The 17167-nt window shown below is 36.3% G+C and overlaps 1 protein-coding gene across 4 annotated transcripts in view; it reads left to right on the top strand.

Annotated features, from left to right (window-relative positions):
* Mxi1 (MAX interactor 1, dimerization protein) overlaps window positions 1-17167 on the top strand; it is a 74313-nt gene that overhangs the window by 33999 nt on the left and 23147 nt on the right. For all 4 annotated transcript variants that reach the window (XM_020183092.2, XM_074078335.1, XM_020183093.2 and 1 more), the window contains exon 3: window positions 5768-5797. In XM_020183092.2, the coding sequence (XP_020038681.1) occupies window positions 5768-5797 (30 nt within the window). The remainder of the gene's footprint in view (window positions 1-5767; window positions 5798-17167) is intronic.

Genomic DNA, 17167 nt, shown 5'->3' with positions numbered 1-17167 from the left:
TTTCTTATCTTTTTTTCTTTTTAGAACTGAAAATTGAATATAGGGCTTTGAGCATGCTAGGCATGCCACTTATAGCTCTTTCTTACTATTTATTTATTTCATTCATTTATTTCCTTATGTAAGTACTGGGGATTGAACTTAGGCCTCATGCTTCCTAAGCAGAGTGCTCTACCATTGAGCTATGTCCCCAGCCCTGACTTTTTATAGCACAGTTTTGCCAGTTTTGTACCTTATATGAATGGAGTTATCCAGTATGTACTTTTTTGTGTGCCTGGCTTTTTTAAAATTTAACTTTATGTTAAAATTGTGGAGGTTGTTTTGCATAGTAGTAATAGTTTGATTCATTCTCATTGCTATGTAGTATTACTTTGTATAAATATTTCATAATTTGTCTGTATTATAGATGCTTGAGTTTTCAAATTAGGCTATAATGAACATTCTTTTGTATGTCCCTTGGTGGACATATGTATGTTTAGTAGTTTGGTTACATTTAGAGTGGTAATGCCGAGTCATAAAGTGTGCCTGTTTTCAGCTTTAATACATAAGTTTTAAGGGAAAAAGTTAGGAGTTGCAGTTATTGTGTATTCTTTTTAGACAATTTTTTGTGGGTGTAGTTACTGTGGTTGTGTTTTCATCATTAAGGAAGAAACAATACATTTCTTACAAGGCATTTTTTTCCTGAAAGTGTGCAATATTCAAGTTTTATTTGACTTAATAGGTTTTTTTTTTTAAAGATGAGGTATACCTTTCGATGGAAACAAATGGCAAAATATTATTTTAAAAGAAGAGTAATATATACAAATAGAATATTTACTACTCCACTAATTCCACTAGAGTTTTCTTTAGGTATGGACTTCAGAGACCCCTACTCTACTGTAGCTGAAGTTTTTTTTTTTCTTGCTTTTTTTAGTATATACTTTAGGTTACCAGTTAGAAAATTCTGATTTAGCTTCATAGAATATGTTCTTTTTATTGTGTGGAGGGCAGTATCCATTAGGTACTTTAGGATTAGAAAGTAAATGAAACAAAAACGCTAACATTGAGGGCTGGTTCCTTGATTCAGCAAGGATAGACGTCTCTTCTTCTGCTAAAACTGAGTGTTAATTCTGGGAATGGAGGCTTTTGATTTCCTTCTGTGGTAACACTACTCTTGAGCCAAACTGTACCATTTTGTACAGTTTCAATTCAATGCTTCATTTTGTTGACTGTCACCAAACTATACCCTACAGAATTAAAAGTCTGTGTATTAGAGTTATGCTGTAGTCAGTGACAACTTAGAGATATAGGTGAGGTAATGATGCCCTTCTGACACGGGACACATTAGGATATCTCTCTTAAGGTATGTCAGTTGTGAAAAAGATTACCTATTATTCAGTGATAAAATGATAGAAATGTCTTTTTCTCTGTCCTTGGAAGTTGTTAAGCATTCAGAGTAAGGGTGTTTAAAAGGAAGACAATTCATTAGTATTTGCTCTCAGTGGTGTGTGCATTTTATTTGGAGGAGAAAAAGTCATCTAACTAAACGGATTATTCAGAGTGTCTGAACTTTACAGGAAACTTACCATAGTCGGATATTTCAGTGATACATTACTGGAAGGATGTGGTTGGACACATAGGTGCTCAAGAAAGCAAAGGTATTGGTTGTGAGTGTGCTTGTGTGGGATACGTTTCATTATGTATTGCCAGCACTCTTGGGACTATAATTTCCTCTCTGAACATGTAGATAAGCATCTTTTCCCCTGTCATACTACTAACCTTTGTGCCATCCACATAGCTAACTGAATGACCAAGCAGCCTCAGTCACCCATCCTCTTTCAGTTTCCCTTTTCAGCATTGTGAATGTTTGTTTGCTTGTTTGTTTTCCAGGCCAACAAGTGTTATTGAAAACCAGTCAGATTGTTTTATGTAGTATACTTGACAATGGTTTGAGAAGTATATTTTTAGTCCTGTTAAAAATAATAAAAACAGGCAGGTAGGGTGGTACAGGCTATAATCTCAGCACTTGGTGGTAGCAGTAGCTGACATTTAGTGAATACTTCTTTGTGTGAGGTGCTTTCACATATTTTCTCCAGTTCTCAAAATAACCCAGCCACGGTACAGGGTAATACTCTACTTTTACAAATCAGGAAACTGGTTCAGAGAGGTTAAATAATTTGTCCCAAAGTTACATAGCTAATGTGAGTGACAGAGTTAATAATTAAACTTAAGACTTTTTATGATACCTGTACATTGTTCCCTGGTTTTGGTTTGGACCCACAGATCTGCTTGTTTGCTTATCTTATTCCTTCCACTTGGAATAGCATCTTCTTAACAGGCTCTAGATATTGCTAGTAGCAAATGCACACATCATGTGAGCCCCACATCGATTGCCAGCTTTTTCTGCAATTGTCCCCGTGCCCAATTTGGAGGTAAACTCTGCCTTCTTTGAACTCTCACAACAGTTGTACCTTTCGTGTTATTTTTATTTTGCTCTCAGTTATAATTCCTGTACACGTCTTAATTTACAACTGGAGACTGTGCCGCCTGATATGGCCTTTCACCATGAATGTACTCAGTAGTTTTTGACTTGATGGTTTATGCAAAAACTAATGAAAATAGGAGAAAAATTGGAGAGCATGGCAATATGGTAATAATTAGCATATCTGTGGACATTTTTGTTTCTTGTTATTTGGGAATCTTGTTAAGTTTTGCTAGTGGTATAACTAAATGTAGAATGCATTTCCTGGCTTGGTGAAAAGGTTTATATTCTTAGTAATCTTTTTTTGTTGTTATAGAAGACAAATAATAAAAGGGAGAGGTAGAAAGAACCTGCTGCTTTAATTTTTGTTCACAGTGGTGGGTCAGATTATATTCTTTTTATGCTAGCTTTTATAATAGGCTCAATACAATATTGAAATCCCACAATTGGTTACCATTGAATATATTATCTTTTGCATTCATGGCTATCAATGGGATTGCCAGATTGTTTAGAACAAGTTTACAGTAAACCAGAAATCTACTCATCTCTCCCTATAATGTTTCCATTTACTACTTACTCTAGTATTTTAAGTGTGTATTGTCTCCTTTTTTGTTTTACTTGTCTTAGTTTTCTTCCCAGAGAAAGGCAATTACACCCAAACTTGCTTGTGAAGAGGGGAAGAGAACCATCATCGATCAATCATTCACATTTTGAAGGATGGTTTATGTTTTTTTGTCTTTTTAATATATGCCATTTCCTTCTTTTAACTTACTGCTTTAACATTTCAGTAAGTTTCATTTCAGTGAAACAAAAAAGATCAAAACTTGTATTATTCATATGGCAATAGAGGTTTTATTGTAATTTATTGAGTTTTGAGTGCTGAGAAGATGCAGAACCTAGAAGTTTTAACTATGTTTTTATAGTTTCTTTCATCTGAATTAACAGCAAGTATGTGTGCTTGTTAATTTGTCTGACGCATTTGAAACATCCTAAGATGCTTTTCTACGTTTTTTGAGGGAGAAGTATTTTTATTAAGATAATGTCTTTGAAATGAGCTTCAGTCTTTCTCATCCCATGTCACTTGGACATTATGAAACTGTTAAGAAAGCAAAAGGTAGATGAGAAGTAAGCCTTAAACTAAGACAGTGGGTAAAATTTCCACAAATTATGAAGCCTGAAAAAACTCTTTTATTTTTATGGTTTGGGAACCTGATTATTACGTATTCATTAGAATAGTAAATCAGATTGAAGCAGTCGATAACATAATATTCTGAAAGCTTTTGGCATTAACCAGATATGTAAAATGATTAAAGTTTTATTGATAGAAGGTTAAATTCTTCTACTTAAAATTCCTGTATGCCTGCCTAGCAAGCATGAGTCCCTGACTCACGCAAACTCCAGTGCCACAAAAAAAAAAAGAAAAAGAAATTCCTGTTGTTAATACTGAGTTCTTATCAAAGTAACACATGTTCATTGAAGGAAACTCATATAAAATAACTCTAATAGTAACTGACTTTCTGTAGAGTTTATTATAATTTGTTGCTCAGTATAAACTTGTTAACCCTTACAACAATCATGAGGCAAGTTACTGCCATCCCTTGGTATCTGCAGGAATTGGTTCCACAACCCTCACAGTAAGCAAAACTCATTGACACTCAAGTCCATTGTATAAAACGGTGTGGTGTCTGTACATAATGGATTCACATCTTCTTGTGTCCCTTAAGCCATCTTTAGATTACTTACAATACCTGATACAACGTGAGCCCTGTGTAAATAGTTGTAACTGTATTATCATGTAGGGAATAATTTTAAAAAGTCTGTACACATTCAGTGTAAACACACTTTTTTCCTAAATATTTTCAATCCACAGTTGGTTGAATACAGATGTGAAACTGTAGATACAGAGAGCTAACTATACTGTTGTTTTTCCTTTTTCATAGATGAGGAAACTAACCACAGAGAAATGAAATGTGCTTGCTAAGGCCATGTGGTATTTGAACCCAGGCAGTCTAGACTTTAGATTGTGTACCTTTAACGTTTATTCAGTAGGTGGTTAGAAAAACTTGGGGTTTGGAGTAAGGTTTTCAGGCTTTTAGATCATGGCTGTGTTGCTCCTTGGGATAGAAGTTTGGCTCTTGGCCAAACTTCTCTGAGCCTCACTATTCTTGCTTATAAAGCAGTGGTCGCTGCACAGGCTGTGGAGGTGCACAACTGTAATCCCAGCACTCAGGAGGCAAAGGTAGAAGGATGGAAAGTTCAAGGCTAGCATGGGCTACACATGGAGACCCTGTGTAAAAAACAAACAAACAAAAACCCCACGGTTGTTTTAGAGATAAAATAATATGTTTTAAATGCTTAGCGCACTGTTCAATAGATGTTTGCTTAAAAGATGGGAAGTACCGTTTCGCATTTTCAGTGACATCCTTCTAGTCTTTAAAAAATGTGTCATAAAAATATAAAGATAAAAAAGAAAGTCCCAATTTTATTAATATGCATCTTTTATTTATTTATATTAATAGAATTTTCTCCCTTGCATAACTTTTTCTTGTTTGTTTCACACAAAAGGTGGGAGGGCTTGAATTTGCATGTGTTACTTAGTAGTAAGGCAAGCCTGTTTCAGTGTCTATGCTAGCCAAAACTTTCTTCTCTGTGTTTAGGAGTAGGTAGATGGAAATGGAGGAGGAGGAGGAGGTCTTATTACACACATCTTTTTTTCCCCTTTTAAAACAAAAGTGGGATTATGTTTGAATTAAAATTTCTGACATATTATCTACAAATCAAAATATACGATGCTATAAGTAAGCAGGAGAGTATGTACAAGTATTAATTTTATTAGAATAAGAATGAAATTCTCCAGTTTCAGAATATTTAGAGTTGTTTTTTTGGCCGTAGTGGGGTTTGTACTCTGGACCTTTGCACTTGCTACCTCTTGAGCTGTGCCTTCAGCCCTTTTTGCTTTAGCTGTTTTTCAGATAGAGTCTTATAATTTTGCCCAGGGTCAGCCTTAAACTGTGATCCTCCTACCTATGCCCCACACAGCTAGGATTACAGACATGTGCCACTACTACCTGATTTGTTGGTTGAGATGGCCTTGAAATGTGATTCTCCCAGTCTGAAAACACTATATTTGAATGAACAGTCTTTATGAATGTAATGAACGTAGACCATTTCCTTTTGATGACTGAGATTGATAGATGTCTGACCGTTGTTAAACACACTGATTGTTGTATAGCAGTGACTAACCTAGTCTTCTTTCTGTAGCCCTATTAACAAGCATGGCTAATGCTCTCTTTTTCCCCTTTCTTTTAGATCTACACACAACGAGCTGGAAAAGAATCGGTGAGTCAGTGATGGAGGTGCCACTTTCACTATGTTTACGAAGCCGACTCACCATTTTACCTGTAAAATAACGTAGAAGTGCATATGTAGTCATAATTTTCTTTTAAAACATATGGCATATGACTCTGATATGGATCTGCCCTCTGATGACTTAAAAAGTACACTTACATTCTTTAAACCTTCAAGTAAACAAGTTTTAAGCACATTTGAATTTGAGTTTTTGAGGTTGCTTTCTTTATTTCTATCTTTGAGAACAAGTTAATCGTGATAGGCTCATGGCTTAAATATAATCTTGCTAAAGGATTAAGTTGTGGAGTAGGTAATAAACATGACATTGGAGTGCATTGAATCTTTCTTTGCAGTTTGTTCATTCCATTGCGAAGCGTGTACTGTAATGTCATTGTCAGGCAGGGAGACTGCTCTACATAGGAAACATAAGAATATTTAAGATAATTTCTGTCCTTAAGGAACTCATGCTTTGTGGGGGAGAAAGATGTTGATTAAAACACTGTATAATGTAGTAAGTATGGCTGTTGAGAAGCAGAGGATATTTACTAGAGGATGCTGACTTTGAAGAGTCTCAAGCACTGTGTACTAAGGGAACTGCAAGAGGTTCAGAATGGGTATGAAGGATTGTAGCTCAAGGTATGCCATGGCAGATGTTGAAGAGTCTCATCTTGCGCTACACAAGGTAGCAATTGATCATTTTAAGATGGAGTGTAACATGATTATATTGGGAAAGATCACTGTGAAGAATTGGGTGGTTGGGTGAGGGATATCAGAGGCTTGAAAACCCTTTTAAAAGCTAGTGCAGTAATACAGGAGAGAGATAAGGATGGCCATAGAGACAGAAGCAGACTAAATAGAAGCAATGGAAATTAATGGTTAGATGGTATTGCCATTTATAGGAAAAGGATAAGTATGAGAGAAAACACAAGAATTGTATGAGTAAAATAATTCTCTTTATGGCAGAGATTAGATTAATAACCAACTGGAATTGTCAATACCAACCATTTTTAACAACAAAATATCACATCTTTCAACTATTTATCACATTTTTTCTAACTAGAAGGGACCTTACAAATTGACTGGCCTCACTGCCTCATAACCAATGCATGTAAATGTTAAATCCTCTTGAAAAGGCTTAGCACAGTCCTTTAGACACTTAGTTGGCTTTTGCCACTTTTTTTTTTTCCTCACAATGCTCTGTTTATGTTCCTGTTTTAAGACCAATTATAATTATTTTTTATATGCTTTTCTTCTAAATGACAATGACTCCCTCACAGGCAAGGATTCTGTGTTGTTCAGTTTTGTATTGTCAGTGCCTGGCATTTGATGCATATACAGCAGGTGGTGACTTTTATATTGAGTGAAGGTTAACGCTGGAACTCAAAGTTCGGTGGTCTAGTCAAAGACATTCTGTTAGTGGCAAAGCAGTTCATTCAGCAGGAGAGCCTCCCTTTTAAAAAATGTATTTTCTGCCTTATATTTCTGGTATGTTAAAGATAAGAATGGTTTAAAGGAAATAACTAGCTATTCATGGCAAAAAATATAAAAAAGACCAAGAAATCATAGGCCAGCCAAGTGCCAGTAACTCACACCTATAATCCTAGCTACTTGGGAGGCTGAGATCAGGAGGACTGAGGTTTGAGGCTAGCCCAGGCAAATAGTTTTCAAGACCCAAAATAACAAAAGCAAAATGAACTGGAGGTTTGGCTCAAGTAGCAAGGTACCTTTGCAAGTGCAAATTCATGAGTTCAAACTCTAGTCCCACCAAAAAAGAAAGAAAGAAAAAAAGAAATGGTAGCTTTGACAATTCTAAAAATAAACCTAACATTGAAGTTTATGCTAAATTAGAGCATGTAGTATATTTGGGGTTCCATGGGTTAAATACTGATGTGGATTTTATAATTATTTCATCTTGATGGATATGGCTATTGGTCACCCCATTGGAAACCTGGAAGAAACTTTGAATACTGGAATAAAGAGATTTTTTTATTAACTATTTGGAATGAAGTTTTTAAAACCTTTGAGTAAATTTTGTTCAGTGTATTCTACATATCACTTCTGACTTACTGCAGTAAAAAAAAAATCAGAGATTATGATGGGTTCATCTCTCATACTGTCACTTTGATGTGTCCTATAAGCTACTTAATCTAGTATCTGACTGTCACAGGTATAGCATGTAGATGTCCTGTGCTATCTCATTTAAGGCATGGGTCCCTTATCATCTTCTGGTAGACAGTCTTTATTAATCTAGAAGGACTAGTAGACATTCATTTCTTTTTTCTCAAATTATTTCCTCCTCTCTCTCCCACTTTGTCCCCCTCCTTCCCTCTCTGTCTTCCCTGAGGCTTAACTGAAATGTGATATGGGATTAACCTTTTCAAGATACATTTGTTTTTCAAGAGGATTTTTATCACTAGAAATAAAACTAATTTAGTAGTATGTGTCAGAGGGTCAGTGCCAAAAGAAAATTCAAATGTAATAACCCATACTCCACTTCTGGAAAGTTACCAGCTTGTGATCTAACAGAACACAGGACCGTTGAAAGGTAGGGGTAGGAGGTATGCTTAGCAGGAAAGTAGCATAGCAACATATTTAAAAATTTCAGTCTACATGTTACTACATTTTATTAGACCCCCACCTAGTACCGTTTAATAATTCTTTTAACCAACATGCATATTTTGTTTGGTATAGTAAAGAAAATAATTAATGCAGCTTTTGCAACCTTTAAAATAAATAACATTTTGCCTTTACCTGTTGTCTGCCTTTGAGTATGATCTTATGTGAGGAAAGTGATTCACCACCAAAGTGGTGATTCAAGCCAGGCATGATGGTAGATGCCTATAATCCCAGCTACTCAGGAGGTGGAGGCAGGAGGATCTCAAGTTGGAGACCGTCCCAGCCCAGGCAAAGCTAGTGAGACCCTATATCAAAAACAAAAAATATGAACAAAAGGACTAGGAGTGGAGCTCAAGTGATAAGAGCCCTTGCCTAGGATATATGAGGCGCTGGGTTCAACCTCCAGTATCACAAAGCAAAACAAACAGAAAACGGTCATTCAGTTTTGTATTCTAAAAAGCCATTCTTGAAGTGATACATATTGTGGAAATTTTGCCGCTTTATATATTATGGTCACGCATAAGACACTTTTTTCCTTTTCAGTTTGGTTCTAACATTTTACATGTACAGCTCTGAGTTAGTGGGTTTTTCCCATTGAGTCAAATGCAGTGAGAAATAGACTAGGTAATTTTTAATTATTAGTGAATGGCAGAGTAATTCCAGATGGCTCTTTTAAATGAATCTCAAAGATTGTTGAAGGTCTGGGTTCTGGCCTTGTAGAGACAGTAGCTAACAAATGTTAAGGTTCATGCTCTCACATCTGAAAGCAAAGCTTAATGATGGAGATTTGGGGTCTGGGTACTTTATTTTAACCTACAATTACCCAGGATGCCTATAGCTCATTGAGGAGCTATCAGTGATTTCAAAATACAGAAATTCATATCCTTTCTTGGATAGGCTCTTGGAGTTGGTTTCTTCCTAAAACCATGTTGGTTATGTTTAACCTGGCCTAGGTGTCCCACAGCAGGTCATACAGGCCTAGGATGTGGAAGTGGAGGGAAAACAGAGTACCTGGGTGTTCTGCATTCCTCAGGAACCTGTATGAATTAGCTAATGGTAGATTTAATGAGTCTTTGAGGTTGAGGAATTAAGAATTTACTTTGTCTATTGGCTTATTTTAGGAGTTGGGTTCTTTGCCAGAGAAGAAACTATTCAGTACAGATTTTGGATTGCTTCATTACTTTTTCATTTTCTTAATTCAAATTACTGATGTTTTCTATAGAGTCAACAACTTTAACAAGACTTTAATGGTCAAAGAACCTTAGTGCTGACTGCAGGAGAGGCCATTCAACCTTAATAGCTGTCATTCCATTGAAACAAAAGGCTTACCCTTATTACAACTTTGGCAAAGCTGGAAGGGCCAAGTGAGGACACTGGATTAATAATGCCTCCCTGAGCAGAGCAGAAGTGACTATTTGTGATAAGAGAATGACGTCCAGTGAGTGGTAACAGGTGTCCTCCTTATATAGGAACTTTCACAAACCTCTGATGGAAAGCTTAAAATTAGCATTTGTGGAGCTCTTACTGTGTTCTTTTGTTATACAAGGGTATTTTATAATTACATAAGGTAGGCAAGCAGAACAAATGGTGCAAAGTCTCGTTGAAAACTGGCTATTTGACCATCATAATTACATATCTCTCTGTCTCTCTGTCTCTCTCCTTTCTCTCTCTCTTCTCTCTCTCCCTTCTCTCTCTCTTCCTCTCTTTCTTTTTTAACAGTATTGGGGATCGAACCCAGGGCCTCATGATGCTAGTCAAACACTTAACCACTGAGCTGCATCCCCATCCTCTGATAATTACATTTTGAGACAAGATAGATGTGAACACAAACTACTCCTGATTATGAATTTGTGTGATCATGATATGGTCACCATGTTTAATGTCTGTCTTTCTATTACAGCAATGATTAATAAATACTGTGCTTGACATTGTGAAACATAAAATGAAGTAGATGCAGATGCTATCATATCCATAGGCTAAGGTCATTATAGCTCAGTGTTTATAAGTTTTATCTTTCAATACCATGATCTAGTTTAGTGACCAGTTAATGTCTCTAAGGGGGCTTTGAGAAGTGTTTTTAAACTGAAATTTGAAGCCCATTATGCAAGCATTTTAGTAAGTCATTTTGAGAAAGAAATAGAACATAAAATACAAAAGTGCACTGTTTGAAGTAAAGTTGAATGTAGAATTGTGAGACTTTGGTAAGCTGGATTATGATATTAGAATACCCTGGATCATTGTCAAAAAGCCATTGCCCTGGGTAGTCAAGAAGAACGTATACTGAGTAATGAAGAAGAAAGAGAATTTGAATATAAGAAAAGAATAACAGGCCTGGGGTTGTGGTTCAGTAGTAGAGAGAGTGCCTGCCTAGCAAATGCAAGGCCCTGAGTTCAAGTCCCAGTTCTACAAAAAAAATAAAAAAAAAAAGAATTAAGGAAAGGTGTTGGTGTGAGTAGAGCTATTGAAGTAGGGATCATAAGTTGTGTCCAGGAGAGAGTGAGTAGAACATGCTGAGTGAAATAGTAGCCTTACCAAATTAGTAGTAGGAGATGAGGCTAAAGATAGTTTGGGATTAGATATGTGGAATGTTACTGAATATCAAAGAATTTGGAATTTATTTAGATGGCAGGGGGTGAGAATTTGAGGCTTCTGTAGCAAAAACATAGATCATTTTTTAATGATCAAAGCATTAAAAAAACTACTCTTCAGCTACAGAAGCAGAGAGATAGGTTTGGATGCTTTTGAAGTAGGCCATGTAGAAACCAGATGTAAGCTAGCACCTGGTGATAGAGCTGGGAACAGACAGAAAGAGAGAGGACTAAGAAACACTGTAAAGGAAGAGTGTTATTTTCTGTTGACTGCAACTGCTTGTTTCTCCTTAACATTTCATTCTCCACATGGTAGCAAGTGTGACCTTCTCAAAGGATACACAGTTATGTCCTTTCTCTGTGTGTAGTCCTTCAGTGGCTTCCCAGTTTGCAATTAGATAAAATCTGTAGCCTACAAAGTCCTACCACTCAGTCCTTTGTCTCCTACGATCTGGCTGACGTGGCTTTTTTCCCCCTTGAACACACCATGCTCATTTCCATCCTAGAGCCTTTGCACTGCTGTTTATTGTGCTTAAAAACTTTTTGCTCTAGTTCTCCGACACCGGTGCCTTGATGTTGACTTTGCAGCCTCTGACATTACTGGGATGGCCTTCAGGGCCCAGCACCTGGCAGTATCTGACTTGAATTTGGGAATTTGGTTCATGTTCACCAAATGAATGCCTGGATGGAAGAGCAGTGGCCTTTATTAACAGCATTGTGCTGATTGTGGAACCCAGAGCCTTGCAGATGCTACATAAATGCTATACCACTCTGATTGGGCCAATCCTGATGAGATTTGCAACTAGTTGGATCACATCTCTGATTAGATCATCCACTAATTAGGATTAGCTGCTAATTTAGATCAGTCACTGACTGGATTGGACTCAAGTTGGATCAGCCCCTCATTGGATCAACCAGTGACTGGTTGGAAACTGCTAATTAGATCAATCACTGATTGGATCGACAAACTGATTATGTCTCTCACTGACATTCTCACCATCCTTTTGCTGATCACCTCCAATATAGAGTTTTGCAACTCCAGTGTATCAGTTCAGATGCTCAAAACCTTCATTCCCAGCTGCAGTTTCTGTTCTCAGCTGAGGAATCTGTATTCAGGTACACGGTCCAGATCTTCTTCTGGAGACACAGTGCTCCCTAGCATCACAGCAGGAAAGAATAAGCTTTCCCTAGTTTCAGTTTTCCTTCTTAAGTTTGTCAGTTCATGCCACTGCATTTCCCTTCCCTTAGGAGGGATGCAGACTGGGGAAGTAGTTGTAGGATGGATTTTGTACTTCTTGGCTTATTGCAGTAGCTGACGGAAAGATTTTCATTTCCTCTTTTGCCTGCTTTGACGTCCTTACAAATGGATTGGTTTCCCTCAGACTTGGTAGGACCCATCACTGAGTGGAGAAGGTGGATGAACCTTACTGAAGTGGAGACTGCAGGGGGTTTCGGTTGCTATTAATGATCAAGTCAGGGCTGGGGCTGTCGCTCAGTTGTAGAGCACATACCTACCAGGAGGCTCTGGGCACAATTCCCAGCACTGCCAAAACAAGAACAAAGAAAACACAGGTGTACCACCCGGTACAGGTAACCTACTTTACATGTGGTTTGAAGCCTTGAAATGTTTTGAAGATACAAAATCTTCAAGGCTTCCATTTGAAAAATAATCCTATTATTAGCATTTTGAAATGGTAATTTCTGGATATGTCAGGTTAAATAAAGTATATATTTGAAAATGAATCAATAATGATTTTAGAGACTGTTGCCTTTTTTGTTTATTTGTTTTGGTGGGACTGGGGCATGAACTCAGGGTTTTGTGCTTGCAAAGCAGGTGCTTTACCACCTGAGCCACACCTCCAGTTCATTTTGTTCTGGTTGTTTTGGAAATAGGCTGCCCTGGAATTGTGATCCTCCTGATCTCAGCCTCCCAAGTAGCTAGGATTATAGGCGTGAGCCACTGGTCCTCAGCAAGGCTAGTGACTTAGTTCATTAGACTGTTTCTACAGGACTGGAGAGTTGGCTCATTTGGTAGAGCGCCTGCCTGGCAAGTGCAAGGCCCAGAGTTCCACCCCAGAACTGCCACAAAAAAATAGATTATCATACAATATACAAAGATAAGGATTGGTAATTTTGCACAGGAACAGTTTACTTGGTGGAGTTTATCATCTCATTGAGATGTTTATTCCTTTTATCATTTGATGATTTGAAAATTGTATTTTTACAAGGAAAACATTTATATATGTATTTGAAGACTAGAACCCCATAAATAATGTCAGGTTTTTTGTATTAGAATTTTTGATGTGTTATGTTTATCCCAATCATTTAGCCACAATAATGAATTTTGCAGTTTTTTTCTAGACTGCCTACCATGTCCCCATTTGACATGGATATTATTACAGACTTACTGTTTTGGTTTGCCTTATCTCTGAATAGAACATAAGAGTAAATCATTAGGCCATGGTTTCTTAGTACTTCCTGTGACTATTTAGGATTCCTTGTCAGGAGGAGTATGTCTCAACTGGTTTTAGCTGCAAATTTTTGTGCTTGAATGACATTTGTTTAAAAAGAACATACGCTTTTATACACAGATTTTCTAGTATGCATATTTTAGTAAAAATATACACTTGTGAGGAGGAAAAAAACAAGATTGATTTGCCAGAGCTTTCATTAGAACTCACCTCAACTAATAGTACTTAAAGGGTATTTGATTGCATTAAAGATAAATTTGTGGGGCTAGGAAAGCAAAATGTTTATTATGGATTTAAAATTAACCTATGACCTTATCTGGATTAAAAATCTACAGTTTCGGATTAGGTTCTATAACTCTGGAAAGTGTAGTTCAAAGATTTTCTTAGCCCTGGTTTATTATTAAGATACAAAGGGTATTAGCATATCTGAATATGAAAATACTATATTATTGTAACTTCCTTAACCTGATAAAGAATACTTAGGAAATATCCAGAACTACTATCATATGTAATGGTGAAAGATTGAATGCTTTCCCCCTAAGATCAGAAATAAGATAAGGATGTCATTTTTCATGACTTATACTTCACATTGTACTGGAAGTTCTGGCCAGGACACTTAGATAAGAAAAAGAAATAAAAGGTAGCTTGACTGGAAAAGAAACAGTAAAACCACTTTGATTTATAGATATCATAATCTTATATAGAGAAAATTCTAAAAAACCAAACATAAAACTACTAGATCTTATAATAAAAATTTAGCAAGGTTTTAAGATGCTGGGTTAACACGAAAAATCACTTTCTATACACCAGCAATGAACAATCTAAAAATGAATTTAAGAAAATAATGTCATTTACCTCACAGAGAAATTAATTAAAAATGGATTATAGACCAACATTTAGGACCTAAACTATAAAATTCTTAGATGAAACTATATGAGTAAACCTTTATGACCTTAGGTTAAGCAATGATTTCTTACATATAACAGCAAAAGCACAACCAAAAAAAAAAAAATAGGTAAGACTATCAAAATCAGAAATGTTTGTGGTTCAAAGGATACTATTAAGACAATGACAAAAGACAGTTTGAAAAGTGGAAGAAAATATTTGCGAAGCATATATGATAAGAGAGTTGTATCCAGAATATATAAAGAGCTCTTACAGCTAAACAGTAAGAAGGCATTGGTGATTCACACCTGTAATCCTAGTTACTTGAGAGGCAGAGATCAAGTGCATCAAGGTTTGAGGTCAGATCTTATCTCAAAAATAACCCAACACAAAAAGGCTTTTGGAGTGGCTCAAGTGGTAGAATGCCTGCCTTGCAAGCATGAGGCTCTGAGTTCAAACCCCAGTACCACAAAAAAAAAAAAAAAAGTAAAAAGGCAGATAACCCAGTCTAAAAATGGGGAAAGATTTTGAATAGACATTCCCAAAGAAAATATGCAAATGGCATTAAGCACGTGAAAAGATACTGAGGGTCATTAAGGAAAGGCAAGTCAAAGTCCCAGATCCCACATTACACCGAAAAGATGTGTATGAGCAGCTTTGCGGTCATCCTTTCACCATAGCTGTTACCAGTAATGGGAGCAGGGTCCACTGACTTCCAGTCAGGCACACAAAGCCTGCTCATGGCATCATCAGCCTGTGGCACTGCCCAAGTGACTTAACCTTCTCAGTACTGAAGATAATGATAGCCACAGACTAGCTTCAGTGCGGGATGTGTATTGGAAGAGTATTTGATAATGGAGAAAAAGTGGGCTATATTATATATGTACATGTGTACATTTTATGTATAATATAGCATTACAGTGTATTTAAATGTTTTTAAGAACTTCTAATTAACAAAGAAGTCTAACAAGATTAAGGCCAGGTGTTAAAACAATATGGTAATTTTGTCAGTTTCACTTAAAGTATAATAAAATACAATTTGATTATATTCATTACCTGTTTAAAGTATAGTTGTAGAGGAAAGGAGAGACAGCATTGGCCAGTGCGTCCAGTTTTCTGATTACGCAAGTAAAAATGGCTTCTTCCCTTTTTTAGTGTGAAGGTAGAAAACTGATGCTTTTTTTTTTTTTTTTTAAATCATTGTACTGGAGGTACATTGTGACATTTTCATAAGTTCTTACAGTATATCATAGTTGAATTCACCCCTCTGACATCCTCTTTTATCCCTCTTCCCCCCACTTATTTTTAATTCATATAAAAATCCTGAAGAAGATATTTATATTCTTTGTATTTTTTAAGACAGTAGTTGTTCAGTTACAGTACAGAGCTATAAAATAACTATAGAACACTAAAAAAGTAATATGTCTTGGGAAGGAGGAGACACTCTCATTTAATAGAATTTTCTTTTTTGATTTTTCTTTTTTTGTGCTGCTGGGGATTGAATCCAGGGCCTAATGCATTCTAGGCAAGCACTTTGAGCTTATCTCAGCCTTTAATACAATTTTCTTACAAAGCTATAAAACCAGTTAAGTATGTAAGTTAACATTATTAAACAGTATGAAGAATAACACCTTTGCCAGAGAGACATATAAATGATGTATTTATTTTGAATGCAAGTAAATGATTATTTTAACTATATTTTTATAGGGGTAAGAATGTTAAAAAACTGTAGACAACTAAAAATAGCTGTCAGAGTGCAGAGATAGGCACTCATTAGAGTTAGGATTGAATGTTATATGAGATACAGATGAAGTAATGGGTGGGTTTTAGAGATAAAATTTATGGTTAATAGAGGAAGTATAGCCTGGGTAAAATTACACATCTAAAATGCAGTCTGTGCAATGCAGTCATTGCATTTGTGTCTAGATAGATTACAGTTTTATATTGACCTTTGTCAAAAATAGCTCATTAAGACTAAGCTTTCTACTTCTTGGCCTAGCTACACATACTATAAGTTAACAGAGGCTGACTCAAAGACAAGATTTGCACTCTAGAAACCCAAATGCTCTCAGTACTTCATCTGTCCAGTTCCCAGCTGATGCATAGTAAAAGATGAGATCATTAGGTCTTTAAAAATAACCCAGAAATATTATCACTTGAAACTGATTCTAAAATTATGTCTGGAAGTGAACAAGTAATTAAGTTGGACCTTGAATTATTGACATGGTGAATATTTGAATATTATAGCAAAGGTACGTTTTTTTTAATTCAGGTAATTTCAGAGATCTTTCTCAGTGAAACTGAGACTTGTTTTTAAAAACACCTGACTGAGCACAGTGGCTCAATCCTGTAATCCCAGTTTGAGAGGCAGAGACTGGAGAATCCTGGTTCAAGGACAATCAAAAGCAATAAGTTAGTGAGACCCAATCTCAAGAAATACGCTGGGTGTGGTGGTGCACACCTGTCATCCTAGCTACAAGGGAGGCCATAGGTAGGAGGATCGCAGTCCATACTGGCTGGACAAAAAGGGATAAGGCTTCACTTGAGTTGTAGAGTGCCTGCCTAGCAAGCTCAAGACCTTGAGCTAAAACCCAAGTACTACCCCACACAAAAAAGAAGAAAACACTTCTTCTCAAAATACGAATTTCTATTTTGATACAAATTTTGGCAGTTAGGCCAAGAGTGTACAGGAAGAAATCTTTTTATTACATGAGACTTCTTTAGAATCACTTTTAAAAAGTGAAGAGATTCAGATTCTTTTACTGTGTTAGCTGTTTAGGGGAAGAGGATAATTCTTTTGT

The sequence above is a fragment of the Castor canadensis genome, chromosome 7, assembly GCF_047511655.1.
Source record: "Castor canadensis chromosome 7, mCasCan1.hap1v2, whole genome shotgun sequence".
Lineage (NCBI taxonomy): Eukaryota > Metazoa > Chordata > Mammalia > Rodentia > Castoridae > Castor > Castor canadensis.
This window is presented reverse-complemented; position numbering and strand designations above follow the sequence as displayed.